Here is a 22,119-nt window from a genome sequence, read left to right as displayed (position 1 = left end):
TCTGTTTAACTTTTATATGTTGTTATTATTTTATACTATTCTGATTGTTGAATGTCACTATTTTGATGTAGGCTGCCTATTTTAAAGTTATGTTTTATTATCACATTTTTGTATTGCATTAGATTGTTATAAGATGTACATTTTTTGTTTCTTCAGCTTGTAAACCGCCTTGAGTATAGAAAGGTGGTATACAAATTAAAAATGATGATGATGATGATTGGCTGGGGCTGAAGGGAGTTGGAATCTAACAACTTGTGGAGTATTGCAGGTCCCCCACCCCTGAATTAGAGCCTGGAATATGTTCTAAAGACCTTTGACAAAGAAGAGGTTTTTTTTCAAGCATGTGTTCTTCCTTCCCTACTGCATCATTACTGCACATCTGCAATGGTGGGCAACATGAATTGGTCAGCACCAACTCCCCTCAAGGCATTTGGGGTAGCTTTTCTGCCTAGCCAACAAGTACCAATGGACATGTAAATACAGATGTACTTGAAAGTAAGGTTATCTGAGCAAAATGGACTTCTCATTTCCACACAAAAGACATACCCAGGTGTACCTATAATAATGTATTTATGCGGTTTTTAACTATGTCTCTCTTTGTGTCTCCACAACAACAGTGTAATGTTTTCCCTGGAATTTAAAATGGATGCCTTCAGCACAATAATTTGTTGTTCCATCATAAGTAGTTTCTTCTTAAAGGTAAAGGGACCCCTGACCATTAGGTCCAGTCGTGACCGACTCTGGGGTTGCGGTGCTCATCTCGCTTTATTGGCCGAGGGAGCCGGCTTACAGCTTCCGGGCCATGTGGCCAGCATGACTAAGCCGCTTCTGGCGAACCAGAGCAGCGCATGGAAACGCCATTTACCTTCCCGACGGAGCAGTACCTATTTATCTACTTGCGCTTTGATGTGCTTTTGAACTGCTAGGTTGGCAGGAGCAGGGACCGAGCAACGGGAGCTCACCCCGTTGCGGGGATTCGAACTGCCGGCCTTCTGATCGGCAAGTCCTAGGCTCTGTGGTTTAACCCACAGCGCCACCCGCGTCCCATAGTTTCTTCTTAGGTACTGATGAAAACACTCACACCCCCTTCTTAGAGTAGCTGAGTTATTGAAAAGCATCTTTGCTGCAATTCAGAATTTTCTCAAGTGGCTTGGGTTCATTTGACCACAATGGCAGCAGAAGGTGTCCCAAATGGACAGCTGTTCAAAGAGGTAGATAGTAGATATCATCTTCCAACATGGCACCCTTTAAATCTATAGTAATTTAACACTGAAAGTATGTTCTGGCTGTATTTTGCTTTAGACCAAATAAAGCAAACCAACGAGACAAAGTAATGGAGGGGGAAATGTTGATAAAGTCAAGCTGCATTGCTGAAGCAAATCAAGCACAATACCAAATTAGTATTTGAAGAAGTGGTTGCTCATTGTTAAGATATTTCCTTTTCATATGTTTTCAGAAACTGGTGGTAGCTATTAAATAACACAGAAAGATTGCCAGCTTTGATTCCAGGAAGGAAACCCCCACCCAGTTCCTTTCTGAGTAATTCAAAATTTGCCCATGATACTTTCAAAACTAGCTTGAGACAGAATTCATTAAGGGGCAAGGAGCACTGTAGAAGCATCTGCAAACAAGTCCCATGCATGACATGCAATGTATGACATCTGTAATTCTGAATTAGAACAATTAGAAGAAGATTCATGAGGACAAACAATGAGATTATTATGGGATGCAGGGGCATATATTAAAGTAATTCCATATATCCCTGCAGTTTCAAAAGTTCAAAGCAGTGGTTCTTACAGCTTCTGTTATAATCGATTAAAACATAAGAAAGAATTGATCCAATTTAAATTCAAAGCAGTTTGATACAATTTGAAAAGTGCAAAAAACAGACAAAAAACCCCCAGCTCTGACTGGTGTACTATAAACTATGTTGGTGGTTTTTATGATCACAGCCCTTCAACATACATTTCAAGCACATGACTTCTTCCAAAGAATCTTAGGACCTGTAATTTCATCCTCACAGAGCTACAATTCCCAGGACCCCCTTAAAAAGCTATAGTCTCCAATACTCTTTGGGGGAAGTCATGTGCTTTAAATGTATATTGTGGATCTCAGGATGGGGGGGAAACATGCTTCCTGTAGGGAACTGGAGGCAATCATTATTCTCTGCAGCACGTTTTTGCTGTGAGGAAACAGTGAAATACATTGTGTGTCTGCAATCTGCATCAGGTGAAACAGTCCTGGAACACCTTGCTTGTGAGAAGCGCCACTTGATTTTCCTACCACCACCACCCCGCCTTAAATAAAATAAATGAAGCTTATGGCCCTTGTTTCTTGAGCACAAACACTTGCTGAGGTAAACCCTTACGTTTCAGAAAACAGGAGGTGAAGAAAGCAAGGGCATCACCCAAAGCAGCAGGGTTGCAGGATTTAAAGCTGGAGATCATTCACATGCCTTGAAATCTTGCAATGCTGAAGGAGATAAAAAGGTAAAGAGACCCCTGACCATTAGGTCCAGTCGTGGCCGACTCTGGGGTTGCGGTGCTCATCTCACTTTATTGGCCGAGGGAGCCGGCGTACAGCTTCCGGGTCATGTGGCCAGCATGACTAAGCCACTTCTGGCAAACCAGAGCAGCACACGGAAACACCGTTTACCTTCCCACCGGAGCAGTACCTATTTATCTACTTGCACTTTTGACATGCTTTCGAACTGCTAGGTTGGCAGGAGCAGGGACCGAGCAACAGGAGCTCACCCGGTCGCGGGGATTCAAACCGCCAACCTTCTGATCAGCAAGTCCTAGGGTCTGTGGTTTAACCCACAGTGCCACCCGCGTCCCTGATGTTTTTTTTTTTTTAATAATAGTTTTTTTATTTGCTTTTTTCCAGGGTAAAAATACAACATCAGTAACACAACAAAAGCGGTTTTAGAGGAAAGAAAAGAAGTTATAAAGAGAAAGAAGAAATTCACTTTTTCAGATCAATTTTCATAATCAACCAGACTTCCCCACGTCCTCCATCCCCTGCTTTCTTTACAATAAAAAATAAACAGCAAATTAATACCTTATTTCAGTTGTTTTTGTGTTTTCATTTGGTTATATAATCCATAATTTATACGTTTCAAAATCTTAAAACTTAGTTTCTGTCATTTACCAATTTCAATACTGAGGCGTGTTTTTCCAAAGCACTTAGCAAACTCTCAACATTCATATAACTTATAATGTTTTTGTAAATAGTCCTTAAATTTTTTCCAGTCCTCTTCCACTGCATCTTCTCCCAGGTCTCGGATTCTGCCTGTCAATTCGGCTAATTCCATATAGTCAATCAGCTGCGAATGCCATTCTTCCAGCGTAGGTAGTTCCTGTGCTTTCCAGTATTTAGCTATAAGAATCCTTGCTGCTGTGGTTGCATATAAGAAGAAAGTTCTATCTTTTTTTAACACTCTCTGGCCCACAATGCCCAGGAGGAAGGCCTCTGGTTTCTTGTAAAAGGTGTATTTAAACACCTTTTTCAACTCATTATAAATCATTTCCCAAAAAGCCTTCACCCTCGGGCATGTCCACCAGAGGTGAAAAAAAGTTCCTTCAGCCTCCTTGCATTTCCAACATTTATTATCAGACAAATGATAAATCTTTGCAAGTTTGACTGGGGTCATGTACCACCTGTATACCATTTTCATAATGTTTTCCTTTAAGGCACTACATGCCGTAAATTTCATACCGGTGGTCCACAACCTTTCCCAGTCTTCAGACATAATGTTGTACCCAATGTCTTGTGCCCATTTTATCATTGCTGATTTAACTATCTCGTCTTGGGTATTCCATTCAAGCAACAAGTTATACATTCTTGAAAGCACTTTCGTCTTAGGTTCAAGTAGTTCTGTCTCTAATTTTGATTTCTCCACCTGGAAACCAATTTTTTTGTCCTTTTTAAAAATCTCTAGAATTTGGGCATAATGAAACCAGTCTCGCACCTTTCCTTTCAATTTTTCAAAACTCTGCAACCTCCAAGTATCACCATCTCTCTCAATTATATCACCATATCTCAACCAGCCACTCCCCATATTACGTAGTTTTATGGCCTTGGCCTCCGTCGGTGATAACCACCTCGGGGTCTTGCTTTCAAGTAAGTCCTTGTATTTAGTCCAGACAATAAGTAAGGCTTTCCTGACAATATGGCTTTTAAACAATTTATGAGACTTTGCCTTGTCGTACCACAGATATGCATGCCACCCATACACATTACTGTGCCCTTCTAGATCTAGGACATCAGTGTTTTCCAACAGAAACCAGTCTTTCATCCAGCAGAGAGATGCAGCTTCATAATACAATCTTAAGTCCGGCAGGGCAAACCCCCCTCTTTCCTTTGCGTCTGTTAATATCTTAAATTTTATTCGGGGCTTTTTGCCCTGCCAGACAAATTTCGTAATATCTCTCTGCCACTTTCCAAAACATTCCACTCTGTCCACGATCTGAAGGGTTTGAAACAAGAACAACATTCTTGGCAATACATTCATCTTTACCGCAGCAATTCTTCCCGACAAGGTAAGTTTCAATCTTGACCAAGTTTCCAAGTCCTTTTTAATTTCTGACCAGCATTTTTCATAGTTGTCCTTAAATAAATTCAAATTTCTCCCAGTCAAGTTAACCCCCAGGTATTTCACTTTTGTAACCACATTTAATTCTGTTTCCTTCTGAAACCCATCTATTTCTGCAGATGTCAAGTTTTTTGCCAGAACCTTAGTTTTTTGTTTGTTCAACTTGAATCCCGCCACCCGACCAAACTCAGAAATTAGTTCAAGAGCTCTTTTTGTACTGGTTTCTGGCTCCTGTAGTGTCAAAACCAAATCGTCTGCAAAGGCCTTAAGTTTGTATTGCTTTTCTCCGACCTGTATTCCCTCCACCAGCTGATCCCTCCTAATCCAGTTCAGTAAAACCTCCAGGACAGAAATAAATAACAAGGGTGATAGGGGGCACCCCTGTCGTGTCCCTTTTTCAATTTTAAACTCCTCCGTCACCACACTGTTTACTATCAATTTAGCCTTTTGTTCTGAATAGATAGCTTCAATACTATTTTGAAACGCCCTTCCCACTCCCATCCCTTCCAAATTTTTCTTCATAAATTTCCAAGATATATTGTCGAAGGCCTTCTCCGCGTCTATAAAAATCAAGACTGCTTTTGTATTCATATTTGTCTGAAGTAACTCCAAAACATCAATAATATTCCTAGTATTATCAGACAAATGCCTACCAGGGAGAAAGCCTGCTTGGTCCTTATGAATTACTTCATTCAAAACTTTTTTCAGTCTGTTTGCTAAAATATCAGCAAAGATTTTGTAATCCACGTTTAGGAGTGAGATGGGACGATAATTTCTGAGTTGAGTCTTTTCAGATTCCAATTTTGGTATCAGAGTGATGAATGCTTCTTTCCACGATTCTGGTGCCCCCTTCCCTTCCATGATCTGGTTGCATACCTCCATTAATGGTTGTGTCAAATATTCCATCAGAGTCTTGTAGTATTTGGAGGTAAGCCCATCTGGGCCCGGGGATTTGCCTATTTGCAGATTCTGAATGGCTCTTTCAATTTCCTGTTGTGTTATTCTACAGTTCAGGGTTGTTTGTTTGTCTTGTGTTAGCTTTTGCAGGCCATGACTTTTTAAGAAATTATTTATTTCAATCTCTGCTTGTGGTCCTTGGGTGTACAGCTTTTTAAAGTATCTCTGGAAACACTTTCTAATTTCTTCTGGTTTCTGAATACATTCTCCCTCAACCTCCAGATTGGTGACAAAGTTCAATTTTTGTCTCTTCTTCAGCTGCCATGCCAGCAGCTTCCCACATTTATTTGCCGACTCAAATGATCTTTGTTTCATCTGTCTAATTTTCCATTCGATTTCTTGGTTTATCAATTTTGTATATTGTGCTTGATAAAATTTTATTTCTCTTAAGACCTCTTTTGATTTTGGATTTAATCTCAATTTTCTTTCTCCCTCTCTTATTCTTTCCAAAATCTTGTCCTTTTTACCATTCCAGAGCTTCTTTTTGATAGTGTTCTGTTGTATCAGGAACCCTCTCATAACGGCTTTACTCGCGTCCCAGATTATCTTCTTTTCCACCGAAGTATTCAAGTTTATTTCAAAATAGTCTTTCAGCGTTTTTTGGGCCTTCTTCACAATCTCCTGGTCTCTAAACAAGTAGTCATTCATTCTCCATCTGAAGGATCCAGCTGGTGTAAGTCTCAAGTCCATTTTCAAAGCATTATGGTCGGAGCAGGTTTTAGGACAGGTCTCTATTTTTTTTGTCTTAGGTGCCAGTCCTCTTGATATCCAGATTTGGTCGATTCTTGTCCATGATAGATGGGCCTCAGAGAAGAAAGTTCCCTCCATGCCTAGAGGGTTCTTTGTCCTCCAAATGTCAATCAGATCCATATTGTCTGTAAGTTCAAAGAAGGTCTTTGGAAGTCTGCCATCCTTGTTCAGGTTTTGGTTTTGTGACTTATCCATGTAGGTAGAGACTACCCCATTCATATCTCCCATCAAAATGATGTTGGTGTAGTCAATATGATCCAGCATTGTCTCGTGCAGTCTCTTGTAAAATTCCGATTTCCCATCATTTGGTGCATATATTCCAACTATCAAAAATTTTTCTCCTTGTGATTGTATTTCAATCGCCAAAATTCTTCCTTGTTCATCTTTAAATACCAATTTTGGTGCCAGGTTCTCCTTTGCATAAATCACTACTCCTCTTTTTTTAACCTTGTCTGATGAAATAAACTCTTGGCCTAGTTTCTTGTTAATTAACACTCTCCTGTGGAGCCTGGTCACATGCGTTTCTTGAAGACAGATGACGTCCAATTGCTCTTTTCTTAAAATGTGAAAAATCTTCTTCCTTTTTTCGGGAGAATTTGCGCCATTTATGTTCCAACTGAGTAACTGCAGAGACATCCTGGATCAATTTATTTGTCAGTAGGGGTGTCTCCTTTGTCTTCTTCACCTGGAGGTGGAACCGGGTTGGAACCAAACGGGGGAGGTGGCCAGGCTCCTGCTACTCCTTTCCGAAGGTCCTCCCCGTGATCGTTTAAGAACTTTTCTTGCTCCTCCGCTGTTCTAATTCTTACCTTCCTCTCTTTCAAGGTAAAAGATAGTCCTTGAGGGAATTCCCACCTATAAGGGATTTTATTGTTTCTCAATAGGCTTGCTAGGTCTTTATACGTGGTTCTTAAATCCAAAAGCTGTTTTGGTATATCTCTGAAGATTTCTGCCGTCTTTCCCTGTATCACCAAAGAATTTTTAAAATGTAGGCCGAGTATGTTGTCTTTTTCTTGCTTTGATCTCAAAATGATCAAGCAATCTCTTGGTTTATCCTTCTTGACCACTCTTCCTAGTCTAAAAGCGGTGACTATTTTAAAGTCCTTCTCTTCTGTCAATCCCCAAAATTTGGAGATTTCTGTTGTCAAAAAGCCAATCAAGTCCTCTTTTTCTGATTCTGGAATATTTCTCAATCTGAGATTATTTTCCCTGTTTTTCAATTCTGCCAGGGACAGGTACGCTTGCTGTTCAGTTACCTGTCTACTCAGTGGCCTCACCTCCCCTCTTAATTCCTCTATCCTCTTTTTGTTTTCGTCTGTTTTTGTATTTACTTCTTCAACTAATTTTCGGTTTTCTGTTGTGGCCTTTTCAATATTGCTTATTGCCTGTGTATTTTTAGTGACCTGGTCTGTCAATTTATTAATGGAAGCTGTCACCTGGTCGAATTTAGCAGATTGTTCATCAAATCTAGCTGCCTGTTCGTCAGCTTTCTTATTCAATGCTGCCAGTTGTTCCAATATTTCTTTAGAAACAGGATCTATCCCTCCAGCAGCCATCTCCCCTAAGGGTGGTTGTATAATTTGTCCTTCTTGCAGACCTGTCACAATTGGAACAGACGATCTGCGTAGCTGTCCAGGCAAAGTTGTTTGCACAAGTTCAGATTGTTTTGCTTTCTTTGCAGCCCTTGTTTTTGGTGCGCCACTCATTCCACAGCTGTCCCAGGATCAAGGTCAAATTGTAAATCCCATGGGAAACAATCCAGAGAGAGTAAACTTCCAGAAAAAAAAACCCGGCAGTTCTCAGAGACTATTAATTCTATAATCCAGTAGGGGGAGCTCCCAAAAACAAATTTAGGAGAGAAGGATAAAAAGTTTCCACCATTAAATTCCCACAAAGAAGGAGAAAGAAAAAATAAAAGTTAAATAACATCCAAAACAGGGGGATCTTCCATTCAGTTTTAACTGCAGAGAATAATAGTTCTTAACAAAGGTGCATGCAACAGTTCCCTTTTTTTTTCCAAATACAAAGTAGCCCGATCTAATTTTGTGTTTTATATACAGTTACCGCAGTCCGATACAACTTATATCCAGGCAGATCGGGAGCCGGGTTTCGAAACTTTGTAATCCACAGGTGGGGAAGAAGAGAGACCACAGTTTTAATCCACTTACGAAGCTGTTATAACTTTTTTTAAAATTTGAGCAGTCTAGATCGAGTTTGCAAAGTAAATTCCAACTTCTTTTAAGCTCCTTTCGATGCTTCCGCTTTAGAAAAGTCTTTGCTTGGCACTTTAAGCAGAGCCGGAAGACTGACTTCCTTTTTAGCGTCTCCCGCTTTCAGCCGAATTTCGCCAAGTTAATTCCAAATAAAACTTTAAATTTCTTACTCACGAGTAAGTTGTTTCAATTCAGTTGTTGAAGGAAGAAAGGTCAGCGCTAATCAGCAGCAGCCGCGCGGCTTCGCTTCCGTGGAAAGAGCGATGGATTCACAGCACCGCTACCCCCTCCACGTTCCGATACCCCTTACGGGGTCTCTTCTGCATATCCGAGGTCGCTTCTGGTGCCCGCCGAACCCCACGGCCACGAGCTCACTCTACCCGTGGTTTGTCTGGATGGGTCGTCGCTGTGCCGCAGCGCACGACCCTTTTCCGCGGAGCCCCTCTTCAGCAACTGAAGAGGACCGCCATTGCTGAGCGCGCCGCCTCCGGAAGTCTCCCACCCGCGTCCCTGATGAAGGAGATAAGGCAGTCATAATTTCTTCTCCTACCTTTTCCCTGCCTGGCACAGTCACCCACCATCCTCCCCTGCTTAAGCACAGCCTCTCCAGGTATGCCACACTGTAAGAAGGTGGCAGGGTGGGTGGGTGAGAGGGTTGGGGAGAGAATTGGTAGGAGAAGTTCAGTAGCCCGATCCCTGCCTCAGTGGGGTGTGTAAAAGTATATGGCTGTTCTCTGGTTTGGAATACGTCAACCCTAAAGACTCAGCCAAGTTAAGCACTAAAAAGTTCCATTGCCTTCAACATGAGAGAGCTTAAGGGTCTGTTTAACTTTCCCAACGAAACAAAAAGCATTTTTCAGCCCAACCCAAAACGTGGTGACTCAGATGTAAATCTAGCTAGATTCAACTGCCCTTCCAAAATTTGGTTGGCACTTTTGTCATTTTGGGAAAATCTGTGCTCCTCTCATCCCCAAATAATCTTACCAAACAAGTTCAGCTCTTTTGGGCTAAAATGGCACTATATTCTTATGGTGATGATGACAATAAATATATAGGATGTTGCCCTTACATACTCTCTCTCTCTCTCTCTCTCTCTCTCTCTCTCTCTCTCTCTGATCTTTTTAAGGTCTTATAATTAAAACAGAATCTTTGAATATGCCTAAGAGGTTATAAGAAGCCAGTACAAAGGCAGAATTGTTTTGGTGAGTTTTTGTTGCTTCTGTTGTAAAAGTTTTAGAGGTCAATGCCTTGGACAAATTCTTATTTTAAAGAAGGAGTGATCGGGGCAAACTATTAAATATCTTCTCCTACAAAGCCATTTAGATAGTAACTATCAGTCACTCTTGTTTAGTCTTCCACCTATTGATGTTGACCAAAAATATGCTGCTTTAGAGTCAGAGTGCTTCAGTTGAAAGAGAATTAAATGGAAGAAAATACATTTAACAACATTGTGTGGACCCTGCAAAAAACTTGCACGCATGAGGAGCACTGATCCCACCCCACAAATACCCGCCTGGAAGCACTTTAACAACGAACAATGCAAGTCTAAGGCAACCGAGATATTAAATGCTAATCTGAAATGAACAGGGATGTGGTAACTACTGTTCCTCTGTTAAAATAGGTCTGTTTATATTCTAACAGAATCTGTGACCTTCAGTCCTGTCCCAGTCAGATATAAAGAATACAAAGAGTTCCTTCCTAATCTCACGAGGACTCGAATGCCTATTAACAAGAACACCTATTAACAAGAATGTGTGTGTGTGTGTGTGTGCGCGCGCACATGCACACATTTTCTGTCACTGAGTGATGCAACTGATGCTATTGTGATTCAGAGTCAGGACCTACTCACATCTTTATGGGGCATTTGAATATCCTGAATGTGCTATGACTCACGTGTGCTTATGGTCATGTGCGAAAGTTCAGCCAGGCAAAGGACGTGACTTCCTACATCTGTGAAGTTTGGTTTGGAGACTTCCTTGTGAATCCAGTGCCGTCTTCTGACCACACCCAAAGCTTACTGCTGTTGGTTTGCTACTCAAACAGATGCTCACAGCATCCCACTGCTAAATATCACTCTTTGAGCATTCATAAAGGCAAGCTGAAATATACTCAGAGTCGAGTGTGGATTTCATGCTCTTTATTCAGCTCATAGTGGTGAGGAGGAATGGAAGTTCCCCCAGAATGTCTGCTTTATATACATTATTTACACAATGGGCCCCACGTGATTGGCTAATTCCGGGATTCACCTGTAGGCCAATCAGGTTGTGGATTCACTTCCACCTGGAGCTGGATTGGGTGGCTCCTGTGGACCAATCAGACTGCTGCATTCTGAATCCTATTGTTCTAGGACCAATCAGACTGCTGCATTCTGAATCCTATTGTTCTAGGACCAATCAGACTGCTACTGTGATGGCCTGGGATTCCGATTCGGAGGATGAAACAGAGGAATCCCAGCCTGCACAGGAGTCCCCGCCTCCAGGGCCGGCTGAACTGGGGCAAGGCCTAGATGCTGAAGAGCCTGCACCTGTGGCAGTGCAGCAGGAGCTGGCCCCAGGTGAAGTCCTCCTGGCCCCAGAGGGGCCTGATGACTCAGTGGCCACAGGTGAGCCTCCTCCAGGGCTCAGTAACCCTTCGGCCTCTCCTGATCTGCAGAGGCTTAGGGCAGAGAGGCGAAGGGAACTAGTTGCCCCCAGGAGGAGTGCTCGCCTTAAGGCCAGAGTAGGCGGGGCTCCTGGGGGTCGGGACCGCCCCTGACCTTAGAAGAGGATAAAAGCCCAGTCATCCCGGCCCCAGGTTGCGGGAGCAACGTCGTTGTTGGCTTCGGACCTTCCTGTGATCCTGATCCCTGCTCGGCCTCCTGTTCCTGACTAACCGGTACTCCTGTTCCCTGCTCGGCTTCCTGTTCCTGACTATCCAGTACTCCTGTTCCCTGCTCGGCCTCCTGTTCCCGACCATCCGGTGTTCCTGTTACCTGCTCAGCCTTCTGTTCCAGCGTTCCTGTTCCCCGCCCGTCTCTCTGCATCGGACCTCGCCCCGCTTCGTGTGGACTCTGCTACACTCACGGTACCTTACCCCCGGGACCAGCACAGCTACATTCTGAATCCTATTGTTCTAGGACCAATCAGACTGCTGCCTTTTGAATCCTATTCAACTCAGTTCCTCACACAAGCCAAAAGCAGTATTCCACATGCAGAGGCACACAATGAGGAGGTCCTGGTCTGGGCAGCACCATGTGCTCAATTTCCCCCTGGCTTGTTTCTATAAACAGTGATCATGCACCAGGTGAGATAGGGGGAAGTAAAAAGATCCCCCTCAATCATATTGCTTCTGATGTTGTGATTGTCATGCTTCCAACCTAAGGAAAGCACAAGTACCACTGTAAGAGATCACTAAACAAGTCTTTAAAATATATATGCAATCTGTTTCTGACTACCCACATGGCAACTGGCTCATCTGTGTTCTGTGTTAGAAAAGAAGGCTGTCTTTGTTGTAAAATAAGCATATCATATAAATAAGCATATCTTATATATGTTGTGTATGCAAACTGTCATGGTGTGCCAGAGGCATTTTCTCTTCTAGTTATTATTATTATTATTTATTGAATTTATATGCCGCCCTATACCCAGAGGTCTCAGGGCGGTTCACAGAACAAAATCAAAATATAAAACCACAAAATATATAATCAAAATAAAAACAACCGCCCAATAACCCCACTCCAGATCTATAAGTTGCTGTTCTCAGGGAGCAGCAAGAACTCCCTGATTCAGTCTTGTTGAAGGAATATGAACAAATAATAATAATAATAATAATAATAATAATAATAATAATAATAATGCTTCAGGACCAAGCTAATCAATATGCTAGCTATACATATCTGTGCCCTTAAGTGTAGGGTTTGCTTCTTTACACAATTGCCAGAATTGAGTTGTATGTGTGTTTTTGAGGAAGAATCTGTATCAAGACACTAATGTGGAGGATAGGGAAGATTTTATCCCCCTGCAGTGTGCTTCCAAACCAGATCAGGCCCACCATACCGGCAATTTGCATTTATTTATTTTCATCCTACCTCCTCTACCTGTTTCTCCAAAGACAATCAGGGTTAATGGATGAAGCTAATGGGTGGGTTACATATTTGTGTATTTTTAGTTGTATCTGTTTTAATTTATACTCTGGGCTACACTGGGAAAAGGTGAAGATATAAAATAAAAAAGGAAATAAAAAAGCGATTATTAAATTCTTTTGAACATTAAAAATAACTATAATTTACAGAATCTCTCTCTAGTTGCTTATTACTCATATTAGGTTTACCAGCTCAGTGTATACACTGTAAGGATACATTGTAAGAATGAACAAAATACAGAAAGCATTTATTAAAACAGAAATCTAGGCTTCTGCTTTGACAATCAAGTTCTTATCTCCCGAGTTCTTATGGCTGAAATAAAATGCATACTTACTGAATGTCTGTTTCCTCCAGCATCTGAAAATTAAAAAATCTAGTTTAGGAACTGGTAAGAGAGTTAACAAAACAGTGCAAACATACACATCAAGGTACAAACAAGAGGTCTAGAATCCCATTTTTATCTGAGTGCTTTCTAGCTTTCACAGTTACATTTGCAATAAACATATCATGGAATCATAGAATTATAGAGTTGGAAGGGACTTCCAGGGTCATCTAGCCCAGTGTTTCCCAACCGGTGTTCCGCGGCACACTAGTGTGCCGTGAGACATCGGCTGGTGTGCCGTGGGAGGGAGGCGGGCGAGTCGGGCGGCGAGAGGCGGCGGCGGCGAGGATCTGCGTCGAGCCGGGGGCGGCTCCGCGGTGGTGGTGCCGAGCGGCGGGGCAGCGCGCGCAAAAGGGAGGAGCGCGAGACAGCGGAGGAGGAGGAGGCCGGCATGTCCGGGCAGCAGCAGCAACAACAGCAGCAGCAGCAACTCCCGCCGCCGCCCCCTCCTCCGCCCGCTATCGCCGCCACCACCACAACAGCCGCCGCCGCCTCAGCTGCCCTCGCTCTGCTGCCTCCTCCCACCCCGGCAAGGGGGAGGGAAAAAACTTTCATTTTTGTGCGTCCCTCCCGGCGTGACGCTGCGCGCTGACGTCACGGGGCGGGGCTTTAATGGTGGTGTGCCGCGAGATTTTTTTCCGGCTAAGAGGTGTGCCGTTGCCCAAAAACGTTTGGGAAACACTGATCTAGCCCAACCCCCTGCAATGCAGGAATCTCAGCTAGATCATACATGACAGGTGGCCTTCCAACATCTGCTTACAAACCTCCAAGGAAGGAAAGTCTACCACCTCTCATGGAAGTCTGTTCCACTGCCAAACAGCTCTTACTGCCAGCAGGTTATTCCTGCTGTTTAATCAGAATCTCCTTTTTAAAAAACTTTCACTGTCAAAGTGGTTGATTTTAATTTTGAAGTCGAAACAAAAACTAACATTTTAATTGCATTGCCAATTCCGTGCCATTCCTTTGTTGGTAGCCATGGTGTGTTCAAACATCAAACTGCTGGTCCTCTAACAAAAATATGTAATTTGTCCCATAGTACAGCTTCCACACCCAGGGACTGGAAAGTGGCCAATATGACACCAGTTTTTTAAAAGGGATCCAAAGGGGAACTGGAAAATCACAGGCCAGATAGTGTAATGTCTATTTCTAGGAAAACTGGGGGAAAGCATTATATTTTTAAACGTATTTTGTTGTTGTTTTTATTACAGAAAATGTATCTTTAGAACAAAGAATTAACACCAGACACCTCCCACACCTGTTCCTGGGTGGAAAGCATTATAAAAGCTTATAGAAGAGCAAGATTTCTGCAAGGATACATCCATATTCACTAAACTTTTTTAGTTCTTTTGAGATTGTCAACAAGCATAGAGAGGTGATCCACTGTGTACAGTACTTAGAATCTCAAAAAATCTGCAATAAAATTCTGCATCAGACTCCTAAGTAAGCTTAGCTGTCACAGGATATGAGGGCAGGTCCTTTTATGGATCTGTAGATGGTTAAAGAACAGGAAGCAGAAAGTAGGAATGAAATGACAGTTCTCCCAAGAGAGGAATGGAGGAAGTGGAATCCTGACAAAGATCAGTATTTGGACCTGCCGTTTTGTATTTGCTTATAAATGACCTAGAGTTAGGGGTAAGCAGTGAAGCAGCGAGGTTTGCTGATGGCGCCACACTGTTCTCATCAAACTACAGCTCCCAATGTTCGTTGAGGGGAGGTGTTACGGTGTGATATCTTTGTTCATTTATCCTGATTCCCTGTTTTGTGTTCATCTTACCCTGATAACATTTATGAATAATTTGAAAGTGTATTCCGTCCCGTGTAAACTGCTTAGAGGTTTTTATAATGAAGCAGAAAACTAATTATGTTAAGCAAGAAGAGGAAGTCAGTTTACTGACAAAATTACTGACAAAAATTATACAGTGGTACCTCGGGTTACAGATGCTTCAGGTTACAGACTCCGTTAACCCAGAAATAGTACCTTGGGTTAAGAACTTTGCTTCAGGATGAGAACAGAAATCGCACGGCAGCAGGAGGCCCCATTGGCTAAAGTGGTACCTCAGGTTAAGAACACTTTCAGGTTAGAACGGACATCCAGAACGAATTAAGTTCTTAAGCTGAGGTACCACTGTAACTGTAAATGGGGAAAAATGATACAAAGTTAACGTAAGTTTTTGCTAAAGAGCTATCTTCATATTATGCTCATTTCTCTTTCTGTGTGTAGAATAAAATAAGAAACTCTCAGCCAACCCATAGGGTTGCCATATTTCAAAAAGTAAAAACCAGGACACCCCCAAAGTTGTTGAGCTTTCTTTAGACAAATGCCACATTTTGGGAATTCCGCCTTTGAAATCCCAGTAATCTCAAACGTATGGCAGCCTTGCCCTTGCACATAGTTCCAGTGCTAATTAAACGTTCTCCCACTATATTGTGCTGAAGTAGCTTCCAAACAGTCAGGAGTTGGCACTGATTCCAGTTCCCATTCTATGCTCTGCCCACCAAAATACAAGGTTGGTCTTGCAATGTGAAGGGGGGAGATGTGCGGGGGGGGGGGGAGATGGAGTAGTTGACTCGACTCCTTAATTCATACTGACAGGTCATGATAAAGTAGGCGCAACATTCGGGATTGTTGAAGTAGATGTAGTTCAGAACAGCTCCTTTCACCAACAGTTAGATCAAAGAGCCATTTGAAATAAACAAATCTGAAACAATTTATTAAAGTCACATGTGGCATGCTAAGCATTGTACTACTAGGAAAGAGGAAATTATAAATTTTGTGTATTTCGAAAGCTTCAAATGAAGGGATGTTTGTTAATTATACTGTGGCTGGGTGGGTGTGGAAACCAGGGGAAACCAACGGATATCCCATGTCTTTGTCACCCTAAATCAAAAGTCTAGGTGACCAGCAATGTTTTACGAGTAGGTCTACAAGTATGTCTCATGGAGGTTTTACAAGTGTGTCTTTATCTGCAACAAATCCTTTGGTGCAGATATCCTTTGACTTTAATAAAGTGACGCAATTAAATGATTGTTTAGCCCCCAAAATCTGGCCTAAAACAAAACAAAAGCAATGGACATTGTTGCCAGGTTTCACTGCACCCTCTACAAGTCAATGAGGCATGAGTCCCAACTTTGAAAAAAGAGAGATGCATTGCTCACATACTATATACAGATACAGGTAGGTAGCCTTGTTGGTCTGCCGTAGTTGAAACAAAATAAAAAAAATTCCTTCCAGTAGCACCTTAGAGACCAACTAAGTTTGTTATTGGTATGAGCTTTCGTGTGCATGCACATATCTGAAGAAGTGTGCATGCACACGAAAGCTCACACCAACAACAAACTTAGTTGGTCTCTAAAGTGCTACTGGAAGGAATACTATATACAGCGGATATCTAGCTCTCTGGAATGCATGAAAACACTCATACGTTCCATTCTGAATACAGTGGTACCTCTGGTTAAGAACTTAATTTGTTCTGTGGGTCCATTCTTAACCTGAAACTGTTCTTAACCTGAAGCTAATGGGGCCTCCCGCTGCCACCGCACCGCCGGAGCACAATTTCTGTTCTCATCCTGAGGTAAAGTTCTTAACCCGAGGTAATATTTCTGGGTTAGTGGAGTCTGTAACCTGAAGCGTATGTAACCTGAAGCGTCTGTAACCTGAGGTACCACTGTATTGTATTTCCAACAATTTATTCACTGTTATCATCACCAGCTTTCCCTTCACTTTAAGAAAAAGGCCTAGACAACAAAACTGTGTTGAATACAATGGTGGGTGGTATTCCGCTAAGGGCTAATCCACACTTACCTTTTGCCCCGTGCTTTCCTGTCAGACACGGACCTTGAAAGCCCGGACCTGTGCCTAGAAATGCAGAACAAAAGTGTGGATGAGCCCTCTTTCCACCGGCAGAAAGATTTACGTTTGTGCAATGAATTCCACCCCCTCTCCAAATCTGCCCTCCCCTAGAATAGACTTAGGGGGCATGCGGGGGGGGGGGGGAGAGAATGACATTCAATTGCACAACCGCAAATCCATGCTATACAGTTTAGCATTACAATGGGTGGTATTTAACTAAACATTACTCAGAGCAGACTTGTTGAAATTAATGAACCTAATGGTGCTGGAGGAGAATCTTGAGAGTTCCCTGGACTGCAAGAAGATCAAACCTCTCCATTCTGAAGGAAATCAGCCCTGAGTGCTCACTAGAAGGACAGATCGTGAAGCTGAGGCACCAATACTTTGGCCACCTCATGAGAAGAGAAGACTCCCTGGAAAAGACCCTGATGTTGGGAAAGATGGAGGGCACAAGGAGAAGGGGACGACAGAGGACGAGATGGTTGGACAGTGTTCTCGAAGCTACCAGCATGAGTTTGACCAAGCTGCGGGAGGCAGTGGAAGACAGGAGTGCCTGGCGTGCTCTGGTCCATGGGGTCACAAAGAGTCGGATGCGACTAAACGACTAAACAACAGCAACAACAAATGACTAAGGGCCATTCATTCCAATACTCATTCTACACTGAATAAAACTTAGCTCAGGGGTCTGCAAGGTTTACTTCACCTGGGCCGGTTCACTCTAGTGGAGATCCCTCCATGCGCGCCCTCGATTTCCGGTGTCTGCGCAGACACGATTTCCAGTGCTGCGGAAGCGAGTCCCTGCGCCACACTGGTTTAACGTAGCACGTGGGGACACGCCGAGGGAGCGGCTTGGTTTGGGGGCAGCTCAGGGGCCAGTTAAACGACCCCCGTGGGCTGCTTGCGGCCCATGGGCCTTAGATTGCCGACCCCTGACTTAGCTGAATGAAAAGAATGGTAAAATGATCCAACTATTTTGCAAGTGTATACTTACAGATGGGATAATCTTTGGATTAGCATATGAGAAGTTTAGATGCTCTTTCAATGGCACATACTTTACTGTGGCCTTCTGTTGGGAAATGTCTCAGTTCCACCAAGAGGGCGCTTTGGAGGGGTAATGTCTGGAGTCTTGAAGCAGGAAACTGGTAAAACAGGTTTCCTGAGGCACAAAGCCACTTCTAGGGTCTTATTCCAAAGTGAGAAAGGCAGCAAGGATTTCTCAGGCCTCTCTCCGCTTAAGAACATTTGTTTTTCCGCAGCATATTGTGGGTGGCAATGGGACCCTGTGAGTGTTTCCTGTCTGGACACTGAAACCGCCTCCCAGCAAGTGACTCATTTTTCCAGTGCAAGTACCCATGCAGAAGCTTGTTGATCAGGTTTTCCTTATCCCAGGTTATAAGGAAAAAGAAGAAAGGATTTCTGCAAGGTCTGATTCTCACATTTTAGATTCGTTAATTTGAAACGGCTTCAAGGGAGGACAGAATTTAATGGGGAAACAATAGCTGAGACAGTCCTCCTTAGAACAGGCATTCACAGGATCTTGTAAGTCTGCTGGCGCACAGCAGCCATGTGAAAATCCTGGAGTGCTGGCTCCATGGTCAAGGGGAAGCGATGTACACCAATGCATGTAAAAAGTTTAGTCCTGGGTGTAATATTGGGCAGCTGGAGTTGTGAATTGGCCCTCATTTAGGACCTCCTCCCATCACTTCTGGCTTTGAAGAGCCTATGGGGAAAGTTCTTTCAGTGCTCCTCCAATGGCCTTGGGCGGGTGAAATATACTCGGAGGCGAGAGTGGATTTCATGCTCTTTATTCAGCTCATAGTGGTGAGGAGGAATGGAAGTTCCCCCAGAATGTCTGCTTTATATACATTATTTATACTATGGGCCCCACGTGATTGGCTAATTTTGGGATTCTCCTGTAGGCCAATCAGGTTGCGGATTCACTTCCATCTGGGGCTGGATTGGGTGGCTTCTGTGGACCAATCAGACTGTTGTATTCTGAATCCTATTGTTCTAGGACTAATCAGACTGCTGCATTCTGAATCTTATTGTTCTAGGACAAATCAGACTGCTGCCTTTTGGATCCTATTCAACTCAGTACATAACACCGGGGTAACATGGTGCTGGGCAGGCCTGCAGTGCTAAACAGAGGTGGCAACAGTGGGATCAACAGACCAGGAAGTAGCAGCACACAGAGGCGGAGCTAGCTGCTCCTGCACCCGGAGCGGCACACATGCTGTGCACCTGGGGGTGGGGTTAGCTGCCCACAGGGGTGGGGCTAGCATCCAGCGGGTGGGGCAACAGTGTCACCCCCCTCAGGGATGACACCCGGGGCAAACCGCACTCACTGCACCCCCTTCCTCCGCCCGTGGCAGCGCATAGAGCAGCATCTGCAATGCCTGGAAGTATGAGGCAGGGACACGAAGCACCACAACTGCTTCTCTGTGTACCAGGCGGCTTCAGCAGGCCGCTGCAACTTCCTGCAATGTGGCCAGACGCCATGGAGTGCCATTGCAGATCAGTGATGGCATGTTGCGCCCAAGTATTTTAAGGCGCAAGGGAAATGACACGGCTGCTCACCACAGCTATCCAGCACTCAGGCAGTAGCAGAAGTAGCAGTGGCGACACTGAGAGGAGTTCTGGGGGTCTGCAGCAAACCACATTCAACTCTCCCACCAAGGAGCCTAGGCCCTGATGTAACATTGCTGCAAAGTGACACTACTGCATGGTTCCTGGGTGGAAATGACCAAATAAAACAAAGAGCCAAAAGCAGCATTAGCATGCTTGCTGGAAGAGACTCCAACTACAAATGGGCAATGGAATCCCTACTCCAACATATTGTCTCTTGGCAGGCAACATTCCAGACACCTTCTTAGAAAAGAGCCCACCACACATCTGACAAATCTGGTGACATCAGAGAGACAGGAAGGAAAGGAGGAAAGAAGGAGAGTTCACAGGTATGAATCACTTTTTCCTATTGGAACGTAAGTCAGCATCCCTCCAGGCGGAGTGGAGCTAACTTCCTGGCAAGTGGGTCACTGTTACTTACCAAGAAGAAAAGGTCAAGGCGCGGAGGAAGCTGGTGTGGTGCAAACACATCAATAGAAGCACCGGATTGGTTCCACTGGTGCATTTGCACCGTCCTGACGTCTCTGACATAATACCTCTCCCTATTTCCCTCCCTGTAAGCAACACTGACCTACCAGCCAGTAAGCTAGAAAAACAGCTGTGCACTACCTGGCAAATGAATTTTGCTGCTAAGGGGAGGGGAAGTATGCTCTGGGACAGGCATCAGCAACCTGCAGCCCATGGGCCAGAAGCAGCCCGCAGAGGCTGTTTAACTGCCCCATGAGCTGCCGCAGAACTGAGCTGCCCACTCAGCGAGTCCCCATGCTGCACTGCTAACCAGTGTGGTGCAGCACGGGGACTCGCTTCCGCGGCGTTGGAAATTGCGTCTGTGCACGTGCGGACACCAGAATTTGTATCTGCGCATGTGCAGACTCTGGAAATTGCGTGGGGGGGGTGCTCACGCACGCTTGCTATCCGACCCACAGAGGGGGCTCCGCAGGACTGATCCAGCCCAGGCAAGGTAAACCTTGTTGACCCCTGCTCTGGGAGGTGCCTTCAGAAAGGAAAAGGAGACATACTCTTCCCCACAGCCGATGGCTGGATCACAGATTTTGGCCCCCTCAACGCATATATTGCAACACTGCCTCCAAAGCAGAGCTCTTTAGTTTGTCCCATAGGAAATTCATGAGAGTTATACTTCTAGAGGCATAAAGATGGGAACTAAACTTGCTTCTTGCTCATATTGTTCCAATAACTTTGATGCAAAAGCACACGAGGCCACTGCCTTGCTGAAGTTATACTAGATGAGAAGCTTTCTGGGAACCATCTTGGGTTCCATGACAGAAGAAAGTAGGGGTGTACTGTAATAAAATGAACAAGAATCAACACCTTATCCTATCTGCATAGTTCTGCTATGGATTCTTCATTCGCTACACTCTGAAGAATGGCAGAATGTTAAACAAGAGTTCTGTTGCAAGGCTCCCAATTTGGAAGAGCTTTAAATGTGTCTCCAAAGCCAGGAAATTTAGTCACCCCCATTTTTAACACCCTTCCTTCTGTATGAGCCATGCCTCATCTGGGTGTGTGCTTCTTTATATAAATGCTATCAATAATCATCTCCATACACAAAGTCAACATGGTTCTGTTTCAGTAAGTAATGCAGTAAGCCTCCAAAATGGCTTTGCTGTTGTGTGATGCCCTGCTTATCTGTTTGAAACACTTTTCCTGTGTATCAGTCAGGAAAAGCAGGCGCAATTAGAACAATACACTGCTATTACATTTCCAAAAATAACTGAAGCTGTAGCTGGGTATGTGTCGGAGAGAAGGTGGAATGCAAGATTAAGGGGGTGCTTGCTTATCGTCAGCCTAATCCAGCTCCCACTTTTAATCAAATCTCATTTCACTGGACTTCCTGGCTCTACAACAAAGTATTGATTAAAAGGATTTTAAGTAACATATGCCCTTCTCAAACCCATTTGAGCAGATAAACTAAATAATGATAGTAAGTTTTGTTTACTATAAAGTTTTAAAACTATAAGCTTCCCCAAAGGAGATTTATTGTGGAAGTTATACCAATTCTCACTTTGCCATCAAATAGGGTACAAAGCAGAGAAGCATTCATTTTCTTGAGAGGCAGATCTCTAGTGCAAGCTGATTTAAATCTTGTAATTATCTTATTAGTATAGAGATGGATATTACACTTCAAGAAGTTGGGGGATATGTTTGCAAGGTTAGGCCCCTAAAAAACTGGAGGACAGTTCCAGACTCTCCAAATGTCCCTATTTTACAATGACCACCCCTGATTTAGAGAAGCTGTCCTGGTTTCTAATTTAATCCTGGAATGTCCCACTTTTCCTTAGGATGTCGCTACAGTGGTACCTCGGGTTACATACGCTTCAGGTTACATACACTTCAGGTTACAGACTCCGCTAACCCAGAAATAGTACCTCAGGTTAAGAACGTTGCTTCAGGATGAGAACAGAAATTGTGCTCCGGCGGCGTGGCAGCAGCAGGAGGCCCCATTAGCTAAAGTGGTGCTTCAGGTTAAGAACAGACCTCCGGAACAAATTAAGTACTTAACCCAAGGTACCACTGTATTTTCATTGGAGAAATGTTGGAGGATATGGAGTTATCCAACCCCCGAGCCGTCTGAAGGCAATCCTGTATAGGGAAGGGTTTTTTTTAATG

The 22,119-nt window shown here is 43.7% G+C and overlaps 1 protein-coding gene across 4 annotated transcripts in view; it reads right to left on the bottom strand.

Moving 5' to 3' along the window:
- Positions 1–22,119, bottom strand: part of PECAM1 (platelet and endothelial cell adhesion molecule 1) — a 56,237-nt gene that overhangs the window by 2,922 nt on the left and 31,196 nt on the right. For 2 of the 4 annotated variants that reach the window (XM_081181311.1, XM_081181313.1), the window contains 2 exons: positions 16,819–16,872; positions 12,969–12,991 (listed from right to left, as the gene is read on the bottom strand). In XM_081181311.1, coding sequence (XP_081037437.1) covers positions 12,969–12,991; positions 16,819–16,872 — 77 coding nt within the window. The remainder of the gene's footprint in view (positions 1–12,968; positions 12,992–16,818; positions 16,873–22,119) is intronic. The other 2 variants (XM_081181312.1, XM_081181314.1) reach the window with 1 other exon arrangement.

The sequence above is a fragment of the Podarcis bocagei genome (genome assembly GCF_964188305.1).
Source record: "Podarcis bocagei genome assembly, chromosome: 2".
In the NCBI taxonomy this organism is placed as follows: domain Eukaryota; kingdom Metazoa; phylum Chordata; class Lepidosauria; order Squamata; family Lacertidae; genus Podarcis; species Podarcis bocagei.
The sequence above is the reverse complement of the archived record's forward strand: the minus strand, read 5'-3'. Positions and strand labels throughout refer to the sequence as shown.